This window comes from Onychomys torridus, chromosome 8, assembly GCF_903995425.1.
Source record: "Onychomys torridus chromosome 8, mOncTor1.1, whole genome shotgun sequence".
Taxonomy (NCBI): Eukaryota; Metazoa; Chordata; class Mammalia; order Rodentia; family Cricetidae; genus Onychomys; species Onychomys torridus.
In genome coordinates, this window is record NC_050450.1 from 23,425,381 (window position 1) to 23,446,633 (window position 21,253).

At 44.1% G+C, this 21,253-nt stretch overlaps 1 protein-coding gene across 1 annotated transcript in view; it reads right to left on the reverse strand.

Annotated features, from left to right (window-relative positions):
• Dock2 (dedicator of cytokinesis 2) overlaps positions 1-21,253 on the reverse strand; it is a 395,818-nt gene that overhangs the window by 271,944 nt on the left and 102,621 nt on the right. The window contains exons 23-25 of the mRNA XM_036195507.1: positions 14,176-14,284; positions 4,330-4,400; positions 2,131-2,237 (exon numbers count right to left, since the gene is read on the reverse strand). Coding sequence (XP_036051400.1) covers positions 2,131-2,237; positions 4,330-4,400; positions 14,176-14,284 — 287 coding nt within the window. The remainder of the gene's footprint in view (positions 1-2,130; positions 2,238-4,329; positions 4,401-14,175; positions 14,285-21,253) is intronic.

A 21,253-nucleotide genomic window follows, 5' to 3' on the forward strand; every position in this document is an offset into this window, starting at 1 on the left:
GCCCTTGCTAGAACTCCATCTGTCCTCTGTGCAGAGCTAGGCCCCAGACAGTGACGGAAGCTCTGAGCAGGCAGCAAAGCCAAGCAGCCCACTTCCTACTGCCTGTGCAGAGCTAGGCCCCAGACAGTGACGGAAGCTCTGAGCAGGGCAGCAAAGCCAAGCAGCCCACTTCCTACTGCCTGTGCAGAGCTAGGCCCCAGACAGTGACGGAAGCTCTGAGCAGGGCAGCAAAGCCAAGCAGCCCACTTCCTACTGCCTGTGCAGAGCCATCTATGCACAATGAATGCCATCCTAGCGGTGTCTCACGGTCTGGATTCAAGTTCTCTCCACGATCATGCACTCCAAAGTCCTGCTAGGGTGTGCCAGGACATGAAGGGCTAGGCATATCTCAAAACCTTCAGAAAAGGGACAACCAACTTATTTGGATATGGAGTTGGAGGTTTTAAAAGCATAGACGTCTCGCCAGGCAGCGGTAGCGCAGGCCTTCAATCCCAGCACTTGGGAGGCAGAGCCAGGTGGATCTCTGTGAGTTCAAGGCCAGCCTGGGCTACAGAGTGAGATCCAGGACAGGCACCAAAACCCTGTCTCAGAAAAACCAAGAAAGAGAGAGACAGACAGACAGACAGACAGACAGACATCTCCCTTTGAAAGGCCAGTGACATGTGAAACACAACTATGAGAATTCACCTCCCTTCACTGTATAAGCTGTATATGTCTTGGTTTACTCTGTGGTCACACATCTCTCTAAATGTCAGGAAGCAACACACATGGACCATACTGTCTTCTTATCTTTCTTTAACTCTAGGCAGGTGATTCAGATAGCAATTGTGCGTGCACCATGTTAACCAGACACTAGGGAGGAAATCATCTTTACAGTGAAGTGGTTCCTGAATATTTCTGTGATTATGAAATAATTTGCGTAACTATTCAAGCTTCACTCCCTGAATAAATTCCAGTGGAGTAACAGCTCATCCTCCATATTCTAAGCCTCTTGTCTCTTTCACAGTTTGTTTCTGGTTTTAGAACTGACATCAGTGTGGACAAAAGAATTTAAAACCAGAAAGGGCTGGTCTTAGGGCATAGAAAAACAATGCTGACCACCAAAGTTTGTGTGTTTGTTTGTCTTTTATTCATGGAAGAAAGAGTGAAGAAATGTAGGGTTTCTAGGTAGACAAAGCATTTATGTGAAGCAAACTGCACGATTGGTTTAGTTTGATCCAGAAATGCAATTGCTGGAAATGATGTGAAGGGTGAATGTCAACATCTAACCCCCACACTGTCATCTCTGGAAGGAGCTTTGGATCGCCTGAGTCACTGGTTGCAAAACAAGGGAGCCCCTGCTCCTTCACAATGACTATTAGATAACATGGTGGACAGAATCACTGAGCACAACTTTGCCCAAATCTTCTCTCGTTCCTGAACTCCTCAAATTATCATTAAACAAAAAAAAACAAAGAATAGTCATGCGAGACAGTCATTGAAGGGATATAGTAAAAGGGGGAAAGAGAATGTATGTGCAGATGGATGGATTTCATTCTACCTCCAAGGAGCAAACACAGAAGCTATGGTACCTCCTCCAAGAAGGGACTGTCCAGGGTCTGGAGGACCCTTTCTATGTAGCACCTTTCATGCTTTGCATTTGATTGTGTAGATGCATCACCTATTCAAGAATAATTTGCACTTCTTCTAAAAGCTCAAAAATGCTGCTAATTCCTACTTAATCAGACTCACTGAGACGGGCCCAGAAATTTGCATTTCAACAAGCTCTCCAGTTTATTCTGACACATTCAAGATCTGGAGATCTGCTCAGCTGAAGGTTCTTTCTATTTAAGGAAACATTGCCCACCTCCCTCCAAGTAAAAGACAGCGGTAACAGATGATACAGGGAAAACTGGACTCGGCAGATAATGGCAAACTTCTCAACTCATTAAACTGTCTCAAGAAAAAGGAACAATGTAGTTTAAGCTTTCTTAAAATCAATGCAGATTCTAATATCCGAACTGTTCACCGCCTCTTACACCTATGGAGGAAGAACACTGAGAGCAAAGGGCCACTGTAATGCCTGGCAGGTTTTCTCTCAAGCCCCAGCTTCCCAGAGAGGAACCACCCAGCAGGAGGCCCCACGCTCACCTTGCTTTTTGAAGAGGTTGCTCTGCACAATCTCATTCATCGACTGAACCTTCTGCTTCTGCAGCTTCACGGGAGGGATACAGGTGTAGAACTCATACAGGAGCTGGCTGAAGACAAGAAAAATAGGAGTTGTCAGAGGTTAGACCCAAGACATCCAACTCATGGCACTGAGGCTCCATCTTGAGCAGTTAGTGCTCTGGGGCCAGAATTGGCATCACTCCCAAGTCCTGGCAGAGTACCAGGTGCACAGTGGACCTTCAGTGAACATGCTGATGTTAGCATTGAATAGTAATAGCACCCACACAGATGTGAAAAATCTGAAAATACTACCAATAACCCTGAGCACGTACTAATGCAGCAGAGGAGTACTTTTTACATATATATTCACTCTGGGTCATAAACATTCCAACACTATGATGCTAGGGAAAGGTATCCCAATTTTTTATTTTACCTATTTATTACTTGGTGGGGGGAGGTTGAGGCAGGCTCTCTTCATTCAGTGAAGTCTAGCTTTGAACCCATGACCCTTCTATTTTGGCCTGAGCACTAAGGTTACTGGGAGGACACTACATCAGGCTGACAAGTATGAAGAACTAAGGTTAGAAAAGCCAACTAACTTTCCAAAGGTCATGCAGGTAAGGCAGTAAAGAAACAAACATTGAAAACCAGATTCTGTTTTTTGTTTTTTGGTTTTTTGGGTTTTTTTTTACTGTATCATTTTTCATGAGAGGCACTTAGCCAACTAACTTTTAAGCTACATTACTGAATCATTTCATTTAAAAGTGTCTTATAAAGCCAGGCATCGGTGGTGCACGCCTTTAATCCCAGCACTCGGGAGGCAGAGCCAGGCAGATCTCTGTGAGTTCGAGGCCAGCCTGGGCTAACAGGAAAGGCACAAAGCTACACAGAGAAACCTTGTCTCGAAAAAACAAAAAACAAAACAAAAAAAAGTGTCTTATACCTGGTCATCCTTTTTAATTCATCTCAAAATCTAAAGGGGGTCCTAGCATTTTTCAGACGGCTATGAAAAAGTTGTGGGGTTAGAACCATCACAGAACATAGGAAAGGAGGTGGCTCTCCCTAGAGGTTAACATCCCCTCCCCTCAACTACAGCTGCTATCAGCTCATTGTAGTCATCCACCCCTACTAAGTAAACATTTACGTAGTATGAAATGGGCAATATGCTGAGAGGTGGGGATATAATGAGCCAGACGTGGTGACTGTTAGCATGACAAATTCTAATGAAGGCCAGCATATAACACCAAACAAACAAACCAATACAAATGCCATAGGCACAATGTGTGCAGAGAGTTCCGAACAGTAATGACAAGGAGTGTAAGAAGAATGCAGGGAGTAGGGGAACTGAGTTTATTTCTAATAGGCGGAGGTAGTTTTCCGGCAATATTAATGCTTGAAGCCTAAAGAATGAGGAGGCCCTGCACTGCATAGAAAGAGGGAAAGAAAAGGTAATTAAAAACAAACAAACAAACAAACAACAACAACAAACTACTGGTGCTGTCCCACTCACTATGAATGAGCTCAAAGAACAGCACCCACAGTAATGTCTCGTTCTCACTCATTGTTACAGTAATGGGAGTAGACTGTGGGAAGGGCATACAGGAACGCTTCTAAATCTGAACGTGTTTCCGTGTAAAAAGTGTTCTGTTTTGTTTTGTATCATCTATTATGCCATCTGGCAATTTCAACAAATTTAAGAAAATGTAACAGGTACGGGTCAGACCCAGATGCCCCATTCCCACAGTGTAACCTCATTAGAATCATTTGTTCATCCGTGGTATGAATGGAGCTAAAAGGAGAGAGCAGTCTCCATGATCTCTTTCCCATTGGCAGCTACGGGATTTACCAGGCAGGTGCTGGGACCTAAAACAAACAACCCAGAGGCCCACGTGCAGTGGAGTGTCCTGTGTCAAACAAAGCTGCATGTTCAAGTCACATTCTATATCTTCAGAGAAGGATGATGTTTTCATTACGCACCGGTTATCACCAAAGCCTGGCATAATGAATCCAAAAACTCTCCCACTAAGCCCCACTCCCACGCCCCCCAGCAAGGCTCCCACTGTGTTTCCCTCCTGAACCTGAAGCTGAGAGTTTGTATGGAACCCCCCAGGAGGGCCCTGCTTTTCTTTCAATCCCTGGTGCATCCGCAAGAGCTGGGGAGAGAACATCACAAGCTCTCACCTGAGCAGCTTCGCATCAAAGACTGTTTCCACATCGTGAAGGACAGACGGGATGTATTTCAAAGCCGCTACCTGGGTGGAACATGAAATAAACATGAACGATGTCCACATCCAACACTGCCCTGCTGTTGAGGCAGATACTTGGTGACATGACGCAGATCAGAGAATGACCCTGAATCCCAGACACTTCCATAGTCACTCAAGGCTCCAGGGAATGTGAGCTTCTTTGTGTACACAAGAGAAATCACAGGCGAGGAGGATGGCCTATCCAGTAAACAAGTTGCTACACGAATATAAGGAGTGGAGTTCAGGTCCTCAACACCTATGTGAAAGTCAGGCAAGGCAGGCATACATCTGTCCTAGCTTTGAGAACCTGGACACAAGGAGATTCCAGAATCTCACTGTCTAGCCAACCAGTGAGCTTTATTATTATTATTACTATTACTATTATTATTATTATCATTATTATTATTATTATTATTAATTTTGCATACCAACCACAAATTCCCCTCTCATCCTTCCTCCCTCTCCTCCACCACCTTCGCCCCCACTCCTCCAACAGGGTAAGTTCTCCCATGGAGGATAGCTAAGCCTGGTACATTCACTTGAGGCAGGACCAAGCCCCTCCCAGCTTTATCAAGGATGAGCAAGGTGTCCAACCATAGGTAATGAGATCCAGAAAGCCAGCTCATGCACCAGGGATAGATCTTGCTCACACTGCCAGGGGCCCCTCAAACAGACCCAGCTACACATCTGTATCCCATAAGCAGAGGGTCCAGGAATCCACCAGGACAACCACAGATTAGACAACCAGCAACAGTTGTGAGGGTACCTGAACTGGCCTACCCTGGTAATCAGATTGGAATACCCTAACTGTCATCATAGAGCCTTCAACCAGTAACTGGTGGAAACAGATGCAGAGATCCACAACCATGCACCAGGCCGAGATCCAGGAGTGCAGTCGAAGAGAGGGAAAAGGAACTGTATGAGCAAGGGGAGTCAAGATCATGATGGGGAAATCTACAGAGACAACTAAACCAAGCTCAAAGGAACTCACTAACTTTAGACCGACAGCTGTGGAACCTGTGTGGGACTGGACTAGACTCTCTGCATACAGGAGGTCTTTCTTCCATTGGGACTCTCTGTTCTGGTGATAAAACACTTATAGAAAAGGACTTACAGGATTTTTGTCACCTTAACAGTTGCAGTGTGGCATTGAAGGTCAAGGCAGGAACTTGAAGCAGAAGCCATGGCTAAATGATACTTGTTGACTCACTCACAGACTCACTGTTAGCTAACTTATCCTTACATAGTCCAGGACCACCTGCCCAGGGAATGGTACCACCTACAGTGGGTGGGCCCTCCTGCATCAGTTAACCATCAAGACCACGGATCAATCTAATCTGGACAATTCCTCAACTATGACTCCTTCTCAGCCGACTCCCAGTGTGTCAAGTCCACAGTTAAAGCTAACTAGAATGAACCCTGTCACAAAAATAAGGTGAAGAGTAAAAGAAGAAGCCACTGATGTCAACACCTGACCTCCACAAGTACTCTTACACATGCACACACATATGAACACACATGCACGTGCACAGGGAAATCACAACTCCTTCCTTCAAAAAGGCAATAACATGTGAGTAAAATGTTGGAAGCACCTTGGCTCTGTGGCTGGATTATGATTCCACCTTCTTAGCCATGTGGCTTTGGACAAAAACATCTTTACTTTCTCAATTTCTGTATGTATGTGAGGCATCAAAGCCAGGCATAAAGCATGTTTGGGGTGTTTAATAATGGACACCTCTCTTGCAATGTGCTGTGCTGGAATTGATCTGCTGATGGCTAGGGATTTGAAATGAGTTATTTTCTCTCTGTGGTCACTATAGTGGACAGAAGACAGTGCACACATCAATAACAGCATGCTTTGCCCCAGTGGCTGGGCTAAGAAAACTGAACAGCAAGATGGATTTTTTTTTCCCTCTCTTTATCCAGAGGTACAAACCATTCTCCAACCCCTGGAAGGAATATAGTTTGCTTAGCAGTGGGCAGCCTACAATTTCAGCAGGAGCCATAAGTCACATGGAGGGAGCGTAATGACTACAGGTCTAATAGAAGTGTGTGTTTTTATTTTAGATTCTCTGTGCTCTCCATGATACCAATATGTATCAGCTGTGTGCAATCAGTCTAGAATGAACAAAGGGAAGATTATTTTCTTCAAGAATATCTTGGGATGGAAAAGTGGTTGAGCAGGTACGCCACCACTGATGACCTGAGTTCCATCCCTGGATCTACACAGCAGAAGGCGAGAACTGACTCCCACAGGTTGTTCTGAGTGAGATATGTGCACACACGTGCACACAGACTCACACAAATAAAAAATATCTTACCCCTAGATATACACCAGCGAGCTTCTTAAATAATGACTGACTTTTCTCTGAGGATTTATAATGGGGCAAATGCTGTGCCAAACACTGGAAATACATTATCTTCTCAACCACAGCCCTACAGAGGTTATGGGATTTTCAAAGACAAGGAAGCCTGGTCACATCAGGATTCAGCAACTTGCTTCAGGTTACTTTGGAGTCAGGGTTTAGATTCAGGCAGCTGCTCTAAGAGTCACTCCTGTGACCTCTGAAAGGGCACGGCCACCTTTGTCACACAATGCCCTTCTCCAGCATGTCAGCCTTTTCTCCCTGATTACGGTTTCTAAAAGTTGGTACTATGTTTTTGTTGTAAAAGAAAATCACACAAAATAAGGGGGAAAACTGCCCCTCAAATCCCCTCTCTTCATCTGAGCTTCAGTCTCTATGCCCCAGATGGAAACACCATTAACACCACAGCGAGTTTTCTTCTGCACAGCTTGAACATGCATGGACATGGAAATGTGTGTGTTTGTACACACATGTGTGTATATATTGAATTCAACTTGGTTTTGTGGCTATTTTCCACTAGATCCTTAACATGCTGTCTCCTGGAGCACATTCTCTTAATTTCCGACCCCCATTCAGCAATGCCCAATGGGTATACCATGCTTCCGTCACCTTACCCTGCTTGTGGAGACTTCAGAAATTGCTATTGGAGAAGATTGATTTTTTTACTGTGGAAAACTTGAGCATTATATTAATATCAAAATGGAAAGTTTGGCTTTAAGGATAACATGACCTCAATTAAATGTTTTCCTTTATAAGAGTTGCTGTGGTCATGGTGTCCCTTCACAGCAATAGAAACCCTAAGACAGCTATTGTCCAACCTAGCACTAACCACAAGACCCCTTGTTTATGATCTTCCCTTGAGATACCTGAGCTGACTATAGCAGGTATTGCCACCACCAACTCCTAGGAGGGAACAAGTCAGTCACATAACTTATTGGAGATCTCTACCTGTTGCATGTCTGAAGCTTGAAAACTGGAAACAGACTGGCTTTGTAGATGGCTAGCCACCCAGGAATGGTACAACTTAACTGTAATTCTTGCTGCTGCTGCCCTTATAGCTACTGTTTTTACTTTCATTCCATAGTATACGTCCCTATAATGTTGCATTATTGTAAATACATGGCACCTACATACTTATGTAATAGGATTAGTATTCATAGGGTTTTCAAGTAGGAACCATTAATGGAAAGTTCCTATGTACCTTACATGTAATAATACCTTGTTTAATTTTTACAACTTTTCTGGGCAGAAGAATACTGTCATCCCAATTTACCAGTGAGGAAATCATGGTAAATAGATATTAAAAAATTTGACAGAAGCCATATAGTAACAAGCCAGGATGTGTCCCAGATGGCCCAGCTGACTCTTAACCAGCATGCTCTCCTACTGCCGTTCATGCTAAATGAAAGGCATTCTGTCTTGGCAAACTAGGTCATTTCTGTAGAGTACAGAAGGCTGATTTGGGAAGAAATGAATTAAAAACCATCTCCATTTTGTCCTTTTTAGTTTTTTTGAACAGAAGTACAGTTTTACTGACATTCTTTAAGTCAAGGACCCTCCTCAGCACCTGTATATATAGTCAAAAGATTGGCCATCAGGAAAATTTTAGCCATATCAGTAAGTAGTCTCATGGCAACAATGGAATTTCCTTTCTTCCTCTGTCAAAGGCCAGGTAAAACCCTTGAGAAGAGATCCATCCCCAGCCCCAAATAAATGTCTGTCTGTCTCAGACAGAAAGCATAGGAGAATGCTAGAAATCAGCACTGTGTAGATCAGTGGTTCTCAACCCTCCTAATGCTGTGACCCTTTAATACAGTTCCTCATGTTGTGATGACCCCCAACCACAAAATTATTTTTGTTGCTACTTCATAACTGTAACTTTGCTACTCTATGAACTCTGGTATGTGAGCCCCAAAGGAGTCAAGACCCACAAGTTGAGAACCACTGGCCTAGATAGACATGACCTAGATCTGACCACCTTGTCCTGGGAGGAAACAGTGAAAACAATATCAAACAACTGATCTCCAAAAACTCTGAAGGGCTTGTATGTTGAGTGTTTCCAGATATATAGTAATTCTACCCCTCACCCCAAGTGGCCATCATTGCCACCAACAGATTCAGCTTCATTTCCAAACAGGACATGTGTATGAGGAATACACAATTACAAAACAAAGCTTGACATCTTTCTCATCCCATTGCCACAGGTGTTTCAAACAAACACGAGTCTTTCCCTGGCAAGTTTCAATCATTTTCGTGTAGCCAGAAGATGGAGAGTCAAGATCCGTGGAAATAGGAGACAGGGTGTCAAGGGAATTCACCACAGCATGGCCACATGAAGGCAGCTTCCTTTGAGATCCTGAACTGTCTTGAAAGAAAGCAGACTCACTGCTGTCTCAGGGCCTGCTCATTGCTGCAGTCTTTGGTGTGAACCCAGGCTGTAGATAATTAGAGCTCAGGCTCCTGGTCACCACCAAATAACCACCAAACAGCAGTGTCTTTTCATTCAAGAGTATACACTTCCTGGTTCAGGCACTGAGAAGAGAACCACAGTACTCTTGAACATGAGTTTTTCCATTTTTTTGGCAACTCAATATCATGTTGGCCCTCAAGGTTGGCAGGAAGCAGAAGGACTCAGTGCTTAAAGGAGCAGGTTATAGGCTAATGATGTAGCTCAGAGACAGATTCCTTGTCTACTATGGGTAAGACCAAGGGTTTGCTCCTTAGCATGATGGGGAGGCGGAGGAGTAGCAGAAGCAACCAAAGCCACAGCAACAGCATGAAAAGGCTGACTGTCTGCACTCAAGTTCAACAGGAGTCTACAGCTTTATTCTGGGCTCCTGTTACCTAACGAGCAAAAGGAAGAGAAGACAGTTGCCTAACCGTTTAGTGTTGGTATGAAGATTACATTAACAAACAAACAAACAACAGAGCTGTTAGTATCACTACAGCTTTTGGTTGGGACAAATTTTCATAACTACCTGACACAGAATCTGTCATTCCCAAATATTACCCTAAGAATGGAATACGTGGTAGAGAAACAGGACAAGATTAAATAACCACTAATCACTTGAAGATCTGAAGGAAAATTCCTGGTTTTGGCTTTTTAAACAGAATTTCATCTCCCTTGCTCTAGGAATTCAAGATGTAATCTGTGAGCCACATCTCAGGAATGGGCTATTTTTTTCCTGTTAGTTTGGATGTTTGGACATTTTACACCTATTAAAAGGGAAAGTGGAGCTGTTCTAAAGCAGCTTGCCTTCATGACTAGACATCTGCCCTTCTTTCTCTTACGTAGCTTTCATCTGCCTTTTGCCAAAAGATTCGGATCTTTAGTGGAGCCCTTCTGCACGACTATTGATGGTGAGCAAGAAGCCAGACTCAGCTCCTCCACAGCTTTCATCCAAATCCAAGAACAAATTTTCCATGGTTGTGATTAAGTTTCTCAACCTCCCCAAGTCTCCCTTTCCTCATGTTAAAAGCAGAGATAGAATATTTACATTACAAGGTGTTGTTGCAAAGATCAAAGGAACTAACGACATCTGTAAAGATTTTACTCCATAACATGGCATTCACTAAATGATAAAACACAAAAGAAGCAGACCAAACACAATAGGAAGACAAAAGCCAGTTTTCACCCTTTCATTCATCCCACCAATAGATGTTTGAGCCAGCTGCTGGTGAACACCCTGCCCCTCTTGACAGTCCAAATGCTGTCAGCATGGGTCAGAGGAGAATACAAGAAAGCATGGCATTGCAACCCATCAATTCACTGAATTCTGCTGGTACCATCAAAATGGGCATTATGCAGGATCATGAATTTAGAGGAGAAGATAACAAATTGTCTGTTCAATTATCACCATATTCCCTTCACACACAGTGCAGCTTCACATAGATCAGGAGTGTTTACTGCTGAGCCTGTCAATCTGCCCTCAGCTTTATCAACCCTTAAGACACAGCTTGTGCACACAGAGACTTCTGAACATGATTGAAAACACTCAGAAGCCTTTGGCCCAAATCATTCCTGAGGTTTAGAGAAGAACATTGACTTTGGAGTCAGGAGGCCTTGATGGCATTAAATTCTAGCTCCACCACTTTGGGCAGGTCTAATTTGGGGCAAACTTATTAATTTATAAGCCTCTATGAACACTGGGGACCATGGTTCCCTGCAGATTTCTGATTAGATTAATAACGCTGTATGTGAAGAGCCCAGCTCTACACTAGGCATGTATTAGGTACTCAAGCCCTGGAAGGCATTTTCATTGTTTTTTGTTTTTTGTTTTTTTTGGGTTTTTTTTTTGTTTTTGTTTTTTTTCCTACTCTGAACAACTGGCTTTAATGTCATGGTTTTGAGTGAGTTGTTGCCATGCCAACAAAGAATAAAGAAAACCACAGAAAATACCTCACAAAGCCAGATGATCCTTAGGAACAGGAAATAACTTGCTTAGGCCCCAGAACTCATGATGGACAAAGCCAAGATTTGAACCAGACCCACTTCACTTGTAACTAAAGCAATCATGAAGAAGGGCTTCTGCCATAAGTGTCTGCCCAGGTGCAAGTGTTGAGTTTGAACCAAGAATGTCAACAATGAGCATTCTCACACTATCACGCGTGCCTACCCATGGGCCAATAGGATCGAAGCAATTCCTCATTTGAGATTCCCTACTCCTAGATAACTCTAGGTAGGATATGTCAAGTTGACCAAAACTAGCCAGTACAATGACTAACGATTATTTGTTAAATTAATTTAACCACTGCCAGATGATGTAACAGGCCTGTGTTTCATGTTTTCCACAGGCTACTTCCTATCCTTGTAGTTCGACATCTTATTTTACAAAAGGAAAAACCAAGGCCTAAAACATGAAGTGAAATGCTTAACACTGGGGGTAACATGCCTATGTGTAGAAGACTGACTTCCCACTCAGGCTTCTCAGCAGCAAAGTCACAGCTCTCCCTTCTACTGTGAAGGTCATAAACACTAGAATAGTCCTTGTGTCAGGTTTACTGGCATGAACTTGACCTCCCTCCTGTGTTTAGCCCATTTCTCACACCATAAAACAGGCTTACATTGTCTTCCAATGGTATTGCTCTTAATATTTGAGATGACTCTAAATCCCTTCTGATAACTTTTCAGGAGCCATATAAATAGGTACAAAGTACCTTTGACTTTATGCAAATCCCCAATGCTAAATTTGGTCATGGGAGCAAATTTTAAAATGAGATAGAGCCCTTTGCATGGCTCAGGGGTGGAAGCCTTGAGAAGAAAGCAGTGTGATCAGAGAAAGTGAGGCTTTTCTAACAGTTTACCCAGACAATCAGAAGCGGACTAAAATGACTTATGCACAAACCATAGCAATCGCATTAGTTTTACACAGTTGTACAGCATTTTGTAATCTGCTCTTTTGCAGAGATTGTTTCTTGCATCTCCCTCAAAGAGTGCAGGTTTATGCACGAAGAAACAGAGGCTGAGAAGCTGCATGATCCACATAATTAATCCACACAGTCCATGAAGAACATTCCCCTTAACCCAGGCTCCTGAGATAAATGCACCCCCTTCCCTGACTGCATCATTTCTTTCTTCTTCCTTCTTTCCCTGACCTCCCACTCCCTCTCTCCTTCCCTTCCCCCACCAGGTACCTGGAATTCATCACAGGGAGTCAGGTGTAGAAATGGGACAAAATGGCTCTAGGGTGGCCTCCTTCTCTCTCTCCATGGCACTTCTACCTCTTTGGGCCTCTGCTCCATCCTACTTTCCTCCAAAGAGCTTTCTCTCTCTGCTTCTCTGGAGACTCTGTCATGGCAACTGGACACCCTTGGCCCTCACTGGTTATCCTGCTCCTCCTGCTGTTCCTATCACTGCGCAGCCTCTGCATGATACAGGCCAGGGTGGGAGACAGGTTCTACCCCTGTCACATTTCAAGCTACCCCTGCTCCAGTTCTCCATTTTGTTATAGTAAAGTTCTAGGAATACAGAAACTATGTTTTCAAGCAGCAAAGGGAATATTGGAAAGGCATTTTTAAAAACTGGCAAAGAGAAAGGAAGGTGAAAACTGAAAAGTCAGTGGTCCTAACTAATTCCAAGGACATCGGCACCCATGGTGGGCACTTAATGAGTGGTGTCAAGCACAGTGGAATGCAGTTGGTGGAGCCTTGTTCCCAGAGCTGGACAGAAAGATCTGAATCCTGGTCATCCCATTCGCCAGCATGAAAATTCAAGGAAGGGCATGTCAACTGGATGGATTGCAGCTTCCACACTGATGTGCATTCCTTCATTCCACCACCTTTTCTTAGGTACCAACATCAGGACTCTCCTAAGTGCTAAGGATGTCAAGATGCACAACTCTGAGACCTCTCTAATATTCACTGGTTCTCAATATTCATCAAACCTACAGAAATCAATAGTTCAGTGATTCCCAAACTTTGCTTCAAGTTAAAATCTCCTGGGGAGTTTGCTCCCGCCTTGTCCTAGCCACACTCTGCACCAATTAAATGAGAAAAGCCCTATGATGGTAACTAGGTATACAAATTTATTAATGATCATATGTGCAACGTTTGGTATGCAAGGCACCAGCAGCAAATGCCCTGTAGGCAGATGCTGCCTCTCTGCCTCTTCACCTCCTTTCTCCCTGAATGCTTCTTTCTCATTAACTCCAACCAGAGGCTAGGCAGTCCTGGGCATAATGGCAGGCATAGTGGCAATTTAAATTAGCAACTAAAAGGATAATGTAGGCTTTGTTTTGCTTTGTTTTGTTTTAAGAAGCAATCTGCATTAACTCATTGATCCAGATAAATGTGTTTGGGTTTTCTCTATTCAGAAAACATCAGGCTAAATTCCACCCTAGCCCCAGTCCTTGGGAGTTAATGCTGTGAAACTTTTTAATCACAAGCTGCTGGGGTTTTTTCCCAACACAGAAAGAGCCTTCAAGAAGTCTACAGGCTTGCATAGTGTATGGCTGAGTATCAAAAACCACTGTGAGATGATCCAGCCTCTATTTTACCCATTGAGGAGACACTTTAATCCCAAAAGGATACCTGAATTGATGGCAATGAGAACTAAAAGTTAGGCTATCAGCACTCCAGTGGATGAGAGTACCACAATCCCAGTCCCACCGCTAGAAGAAGCCAGAGTTAGCCTCTGTCTCTACAGATAACAGAAGCTTCAGAGGTATTTCAAAGGGAAATACTAGTATGCCCATGGGAAACAAGCAACAAATCAATTTCCTCCCACCAGCAGAGTCCCTGGTCCTCACAATCCTAAAAGCAGGTTGCCAGTTCAGCCCTTTAACCAATGGTCAAAAGCAAATGGTTCTGAGCATGCCATAGCATTGGGTGACCAAGGACAAACATGGAGGCTAAGCAGGCTGTCAGCATTGGGTGACCAAGGGCAAACAGGGCATCTTTCTGTAGTGTGAACCAACCTGCAGAAGGATGGTGGTTTTATACTGACTTTTCATCAGGTTGTTGATGGATTCAAAGAGCCGTCTCATAGATTCTTCAAACTCCATCTGTTCTTTGCCTTCATAAAGCCTGAAAGGAGACACATCTGGGTCATTCTCAAGCCAGCTGGCAAGACATCCAAAAGCGTGCACCAGCCACAACCTTCCTTTCCAGTGTGGGAGAGGAGGACTTGTGGGGAGAGGGAGCAGCTGATGTGGTAGCTATCACAGAGAGGAGCCGTAGATGCTCTGTGCTACGAGGCACCTTTGGACTCAGAGTGTTATAAAGCTGCCCCTCTTCCATCTTCTTCCTTTTACCTTGAAGAACCACAAAGAAAGGAATGCATTCTGAGCTGTGGACCTGGGATGTTCAAAGTCTCCTGGAAACCCCCAAGGAAAACTGTTTTCAAGTGTGCTGTCCCTTCCACATAGCCACCACCTGCTGGTCACTTGAACTCCCACAGCCAGTCCTGGGGTCATGGCTAATGCTCTCCTGCCCCCTCAATTCAGAAGTACACTTATTACCTATTTCAAAACTGCATTCCTCTGATTATAAAGATCCTATGTTATCATTGTAAAAACTAACATTAACATAGCAGAAATATATAATTTACAAAACAGACCCTTATTCATCTAAGCCAGGAGATCAGCTACTATGAATGACTCAGGTCCTCTCCTAATATAAACATGGGATATAAACATGGGCTGCTGCCTAGAAGCCTTCCCCTCACAGAGTCTAAGCCTCTTCTCCCAGCCTCGCTCAGGCTAGAGCTTCTCCAAACAAGCTTTTATCAGCAAGCATGAAGTATCCACAGCCTAATCTGTGGCATCCAGTGTAAAGCGCACACAAGAGCACTCTTGTCCACGGCTCAGATAAAGAGTACCTCTCCTGTCACAGCCCACACGTCAGGAACCAGCCTGAGCCTGTTCTGGTAAAGGTGCTCTCCTGAGATAAAGCACTGACACACTTAACGGGTTTGTTCCTTCGCCTTCCCCACCAGGCCAGCCAGTCACAGCCACTTCACTACTGTCTCCTCCATGAAATCTCCACCTGCCCCTCACCTTCTTCCTACCTTCCTCGGCTCACTGTCTCAGCTTGCCATCTTCAGCTTCTCTCTCTCTCTCTCTCTCTCTCTCTCTCTCTCTCTCTCTCTCTCTCTCTCTCTGTGGCTCTGTGTCCCGTCTGTCACTGCCTCTGTCTCTAGCCCCCGCCCCACACCTTTCCTCCCATCTGCCCTTTTTCTTCTAAAGCCATCACTCTGTTTCTGTCCTCCGCCTCAGACTCTCTTCCTCACTTCCTTCCCTACTGGCCCATCTTTTACTCTTACCCTGCCCATAGCTGCCTGGAAATCATCAATAAACTGCATCACTGTGGCTCCTTCTGGTCTGTGGTCCTGAGTGTGTCCACTCCCTTCCAGCCTCGTTAAACCCATGGACTGGCTGTGCAGTATTTCTGCGCAGATGTGTTTTCTCTGATATGAGGCATCCTGCTCTGTGTATTTGGATGTGATGGAAGCAGTTTTGAGCAGGCCCTCTTCGTGAACACATGCTTCACTCACAAAGATGGTTTCTAGCCACATTTTTTCTGCTAGATGACCTGCCCATCCTTCCACTACCCTCCATAACTGAGAGGGCACATCAAAATTCTTTGCCCTGCCTGTGGGACTTGACAATTTTATTTAAAAAGAAAACATTATAATGGGTTTTATTGGTACTGGAGAGATGACTCGGTGGTTAAGAACACAGCTAAAAAAAAAAAAAATCTAGAACTTCAGTTCCAGGCAATCCAATGTCTTCTTAGTGACACTACACACATGTGGTATACTAACATACATGCAGGCAAAACACTCATACACATAAAATACAAATAAATAAAACTACTTTAGAAAATAACTTTGCATGAGCACTCTATCTTCTATATATTAACAAGAGGAGTAAGAGTCCAGAAAAGCAGGTTTTTATTGGGGGGAAGGGAGCAGTACATGGAGGAGCATGACTCCACCATAAAGCCATTTCCAGGAAGTAGATTCCTATTTTCCTCTCAACTGTTGCAAGGTTGCCCAACCCAGCTGTTGGTTAAATTGATACGTGTCTGTCTTTATCCTCTGTGGAAGTCAGGCAGGCACAGCACCTGTTCCTATCCCTGGCTTGAGTGTGTTACATAGATACTTAGCTTTGACATTTGTAAAAGAAGTAGAGTGGATCCCCACTGAGGCAGGGACCCCAAGTCTTTGCTTCATGGGATTAGCAGCATCTGCCTTCCTTATTTAAAATTTCAACGCATAGGAGAAAAACACTGAGTTCAAGCAATGGGTACATCTTGTGACCTAGAGCAAATAGAGCAAATCTCTTGCAGGTAGAAACTAAATTCAGAGTCCTACAAAGGCAATGGTTGGTGAAGTCCCTGATTTGCTCTGCAAGTCTCTTGACCTTCCCACCTCAATGAAAAGAATATTTAGAAGACAGCGATTCTGAGTTACTCCCCACTTTGGCCCCATGTCTCTTCTTTGTCCAGTTAGGACATGGACTAGCAGCTTATTAGACTTCCCAAGAGCTCTTGGCTTTGTACCACAAACCAGGGAGCTACAAGAAAAAGCTGTACTCTGTGAAGATCTAACTACAGAAAAGTTGAGACAAAAGCAATTGTTGCTGATCTGCGTAAAGAAGGAAGTTTATGGCGGCACAAAAGTACCCTGACCTTGTATGCAAGATAACAAAATGGTGTGTTGATCTCACTGTTTGAGTAACTTTACCTGGCTGTATAGAAGATCATGAAATCATTTAAAATAGATTTTTTCATTTAAAAAGCTTTCAATTAATTTGATCTTTCCCCTGGACTTCTGTGAGATGTGAGGCGTGTGTCTTGCCAAGAAAAAAATTAAGCAAGAATGTGACAGGGTGAGAGAGAAGAAGGGTACCGGGCAAAGGACTAAACCTGAAGGGGATTTCTGGTACCGCCAACGAGGAGAGAGGGTGGGACAGACAGGCAGTGGTGGGTGGTAACACAGGAGGAGTGGACATAAAGACAGAGAGGAGCTCCCAAGGAGGTGACAGCGCCATCCAGAGCTCAGGCTCCCTCAGAGCGTCAAACCTTCTTAAGCCTTTCTTTTCTCCCATGTGAGACACAGGTACTGACAGCTTTTGTCAAATGAGCCAGTCTGGAGCAGAGACACAGCACAGAGCCTGAGTTGGGGGTACTGAGCAACAGCACTATTATCTGCTTTTTCTCAGTGTGTGGTGGTCAGGGACCGATGTGGGACTCTTTTCTGTTTGAGTTTTTCCCGGTTAGTCTCCAGTGCAGTGCCCGGCGTGTGGTATGTGCTCAGTGAGGGGCAGGCCTTATGCAGATGCTGACCTCTTCCTCTATCAGATGCAGGAAGCTGAATAAGATGAATCCAGAAGCGAAACTGGGGGTGTTGTAATGATAGCTAATAGTTACCAACTGTGGACTATGTTCTAGACTGCTGGTAGTTTCATATGCACAGCACATATATGTGCACATATGCACAGCATGGTGGGAGCGTCCTTTCTCCTAACATCTGAAATCTCAAATGCTCCAAAATCCAAAATTTTCACAGTGCTAACCTAATTTCACAAGTGGAAAATTCCATACCAAGAAACTTCATTTTCTGTACAGAATTATTTGAAGTGGTGTATAAAATTACCTTCACACTTTGTATATAAGGTATAGATGAGTTGTAAATGACTTTCCTGTCTAGAGGTAGGTCATTACTTACATGCAGAAACTCCAGAAAGCATTCTGAATCTGAAGCACCTTCCCCTCATCCCTCTCGGGGCCAAGGGTTATACTATTTATGTTTGGTTTTTAAAAGAGCCTTATGGAGCAGTACTTCACTAGTTAAGAAAACAGTGCCAAGGTCACAACCTCATAAGTGACAGAGCATGGTTGGGGACCCAAGAAGTCTTGTCTAAGGATCTATATTCCCTCAGAGAATCTGGAAGCTGTTGGGGAGGTGCCTGGAAAGATGGTTTAGCCAGAGCATCTAAAACTGGCTGAGATATGGAAAGAAAGGGACCCTCTTTTGTCTTTTCCCAGGCCGCGGCTGCTTTGTTTAGGCCCCTTCCCTGGGCTGCTGTTCCGGACTCGGCATCTTGAGTATAGGCTGAGGCTTTTCATTCCTGTGGAGGAGGTGGTGCCGAGCCCTGTGCACACCATATGGGGCCCTGTTGCATTTAACGAATGTTCAGCTGTGCAGTGTCTCCCAGCATGCTGGGCTAGTCCCACAAGCCGCGGGAGCTGCTGTGCTGGCTGTGGTTAGGCTAGCACACCTGGAAGCCAGGCCTCACAGGCTGCTCTAGTTTTCTTTGTGGTCAGGGCCTCAGGACCCTTCAATAAGTTGTTCTCTGGCAGACTCAGCAGGTTCCAGAAGCATCTTTCTAATGTTCTAGGCCAGAAAAAAAAAAAATGTTTCCTTCACAAAGTCAAGACACAGAGCAAAGGCTGGAAATGATGCAGAGAGTCCATCTGCCATACCCTTGACTTCAAGGCTATGGTTAAAGCGTGTCAGCTATGTGAGGCTCTAGTTTTCTGTTTGGACTTCCTAGGGAATACCTGATGTCTAACTGCCTCACCCTCGTGCAGTTAACTTTTCCATATAGTCTAAAACTCCCATGCTTTTGTCCTTAATCCTTAATTACTTGAAATATTCTATTTACTTATTTATACTCAAATTGGAGAGCTTGTCCACATAATCACATCCATGTTCAGCAAGCAACAATGATTGCTGGTGTTCAGTTAAGCATTTAGGAAGTCACAGCTAAAATATTAAGCACTCAAAACACATCTTTTTTGTCCTCAAAATAAATAACTTTTGTGGGGCTGACTTGCTGGTTAAGAGCCCTGGCTGATTTTGCTTGTGGACAACCTAGGTTAAATTCCTAACACCTATGTGATGGCTCACAACAGTCTGTAACTCCAGTTCCAAGAAATCGGATATCCTCTTCTGGCCTCCATGGGCACCAGGCACACAATGAATACTGAAAAGAGACCACTTCCTTACAGTGCACTCCCCATGTTAACTGATACATGCTCAATATGCCACTCATGCCCAGTAACAAAGCACCTGAGATGTCCCTGTCACAGAGCTTTGTTTTTCATGGCCACTTGTATGCCTGCTTTCTCCACCTAGGCTAGGACCCCAGGACAGATGCTAAAGTATTCTGTGTCATAAGATTCCCATCTTCAGCAACAGATATGGATCATTAAGAGCAAGTCAGAAATAAATGACAGACCACAGAATAAACCAATTTTGCCCCTTGGTGGTGACTCTGAAGATAATAGCCCTCCAAGAACAGCCCTCCAAGCTCTCGAGCATGGTCTGAGAGTTCTCTTTGGCTACACAGCCTGCATTAATATCCCCTTTACCACTAAACAACTATGGCTACAAGAAATTGCTACTTACTAAGCATTTCCTTGGCATTTTGTGGTTTTGATTGCTTTGATCTACACAGCAACCCTGTGTTGCATTTGCTGTGACCATTAAGTGATAAGGACACAGATGCTCAGCTGCATTTCACTGGATAACAAAGGACACAGCCATCACTGGTGCCTATGAGTGTCCCTGGCTCCCCATTTCACCCCTTTATGCACTAGATAAGGTCACCACTAAGAAACAATGGCCAGCATAGCCAGAGCAGGTGGGTGCACAGGGGTGTATCATTTGCCCCAGGCATGGCTTTGGAGGACTGATGGGGCAGCTGGGTAACTGGTCCTAGCCTTTTTCTAGTTAAGCTCTAAATCCAAGGTAACCTGGCTGTGCTCCTCCATCGGAGCCCATCCCTTGTTTTCTTAGGACAGCCTGTCCAGTGAGCAGCTCCTAGTTTCTAAAGAGTGATTGCTCCAGATCAGAGCCAAGGGCTCGAGTGTGCGTTCTCTCACCCTCCCCTCCCTTCTCCATCTCTGTCTTTATTGCTTCACTTGAGTTAAGAATAATTATAGCCAAACAACCTGCCTGAGTCTATCTGAAAATTATCCTTGCACTTTGCAATTCTTCTGATTGAACAAAACTCAACACATTCTTCAGTCTTGTTTAACATCAATGCAGCAGGGCAAGAAAGGGTCATGAAAGTGAGGACTCTATACCTTATCCACCTCCTCCCTGGAAGTCCGCTGACACCACCCCACCCTTCCCAGAACACCAAGATTCATAGGCCTTTAGTAAGATCTTGCTGGTTAAGACATGGGATTTTGGTACAATGAGCTGGAAGTCTGATATCTTGCTTAACAGTAGCCAGAGAAAAATCTCACTTGAAGAGTGACCCATTTGAAATGGAAGCAGTTCTTCTGTCGGAAGAGAATGAATAAAGCAGAAATCTATAAGGGGTGGGATGAATATGCTACAGTCAATAACAATGTGAGCTGTCAACAGGCCCTGCTGGCCAGAGAGACCCCCACACAGGCATCATTTCACAGAGCACCAACAGCAGCCAACAGGCAGGGCTCAGATGATGCCTGGTACCAGTCCTTTTGTCAAAGACAAAATTATCTGTGCTTGAGTCCTTGTTCCTCTAGAGGGTGACAGTATAAGAAGGATTGCCCCTCAGGGCAGACTACAAGGATGCATCCTAAAGAACCCGTCTCTAAATCACCCCAGGGGAGAATGATTTGTGGACTGGAGGAAAGAAGACGAACTTAACACGTGGAGACTCTGCTTTGAAAAATGTCAAGATTGAATGCGTAAAAATTAATGTAATCACTGAAGAAAAGCCGCCTCAGGTGAAGAGTAAACAGTCTGAATAATAATAATAATAATAATAATAATAATAATAATAATAATATATATATATATATATATATATATGTTAACAATATGGGGGGAAATGAAAGAAAAATAATCCATCCATAGTGTTCACTTTACTTCTAAATTATGGCAACCTTGTGTGATAAATTAAGAGTTAAGGAGGTAATAAGATATGAGCAAAGACTTGGAAGGAGCTGTAAGTCACGAGCAGACTATGAAGTGTGTCCTGTGCCATCCTTCATCCTACTGAGAGAAGCCACAGGCTTTATATCATTTGGCAGGAACCACTGAGTCACATA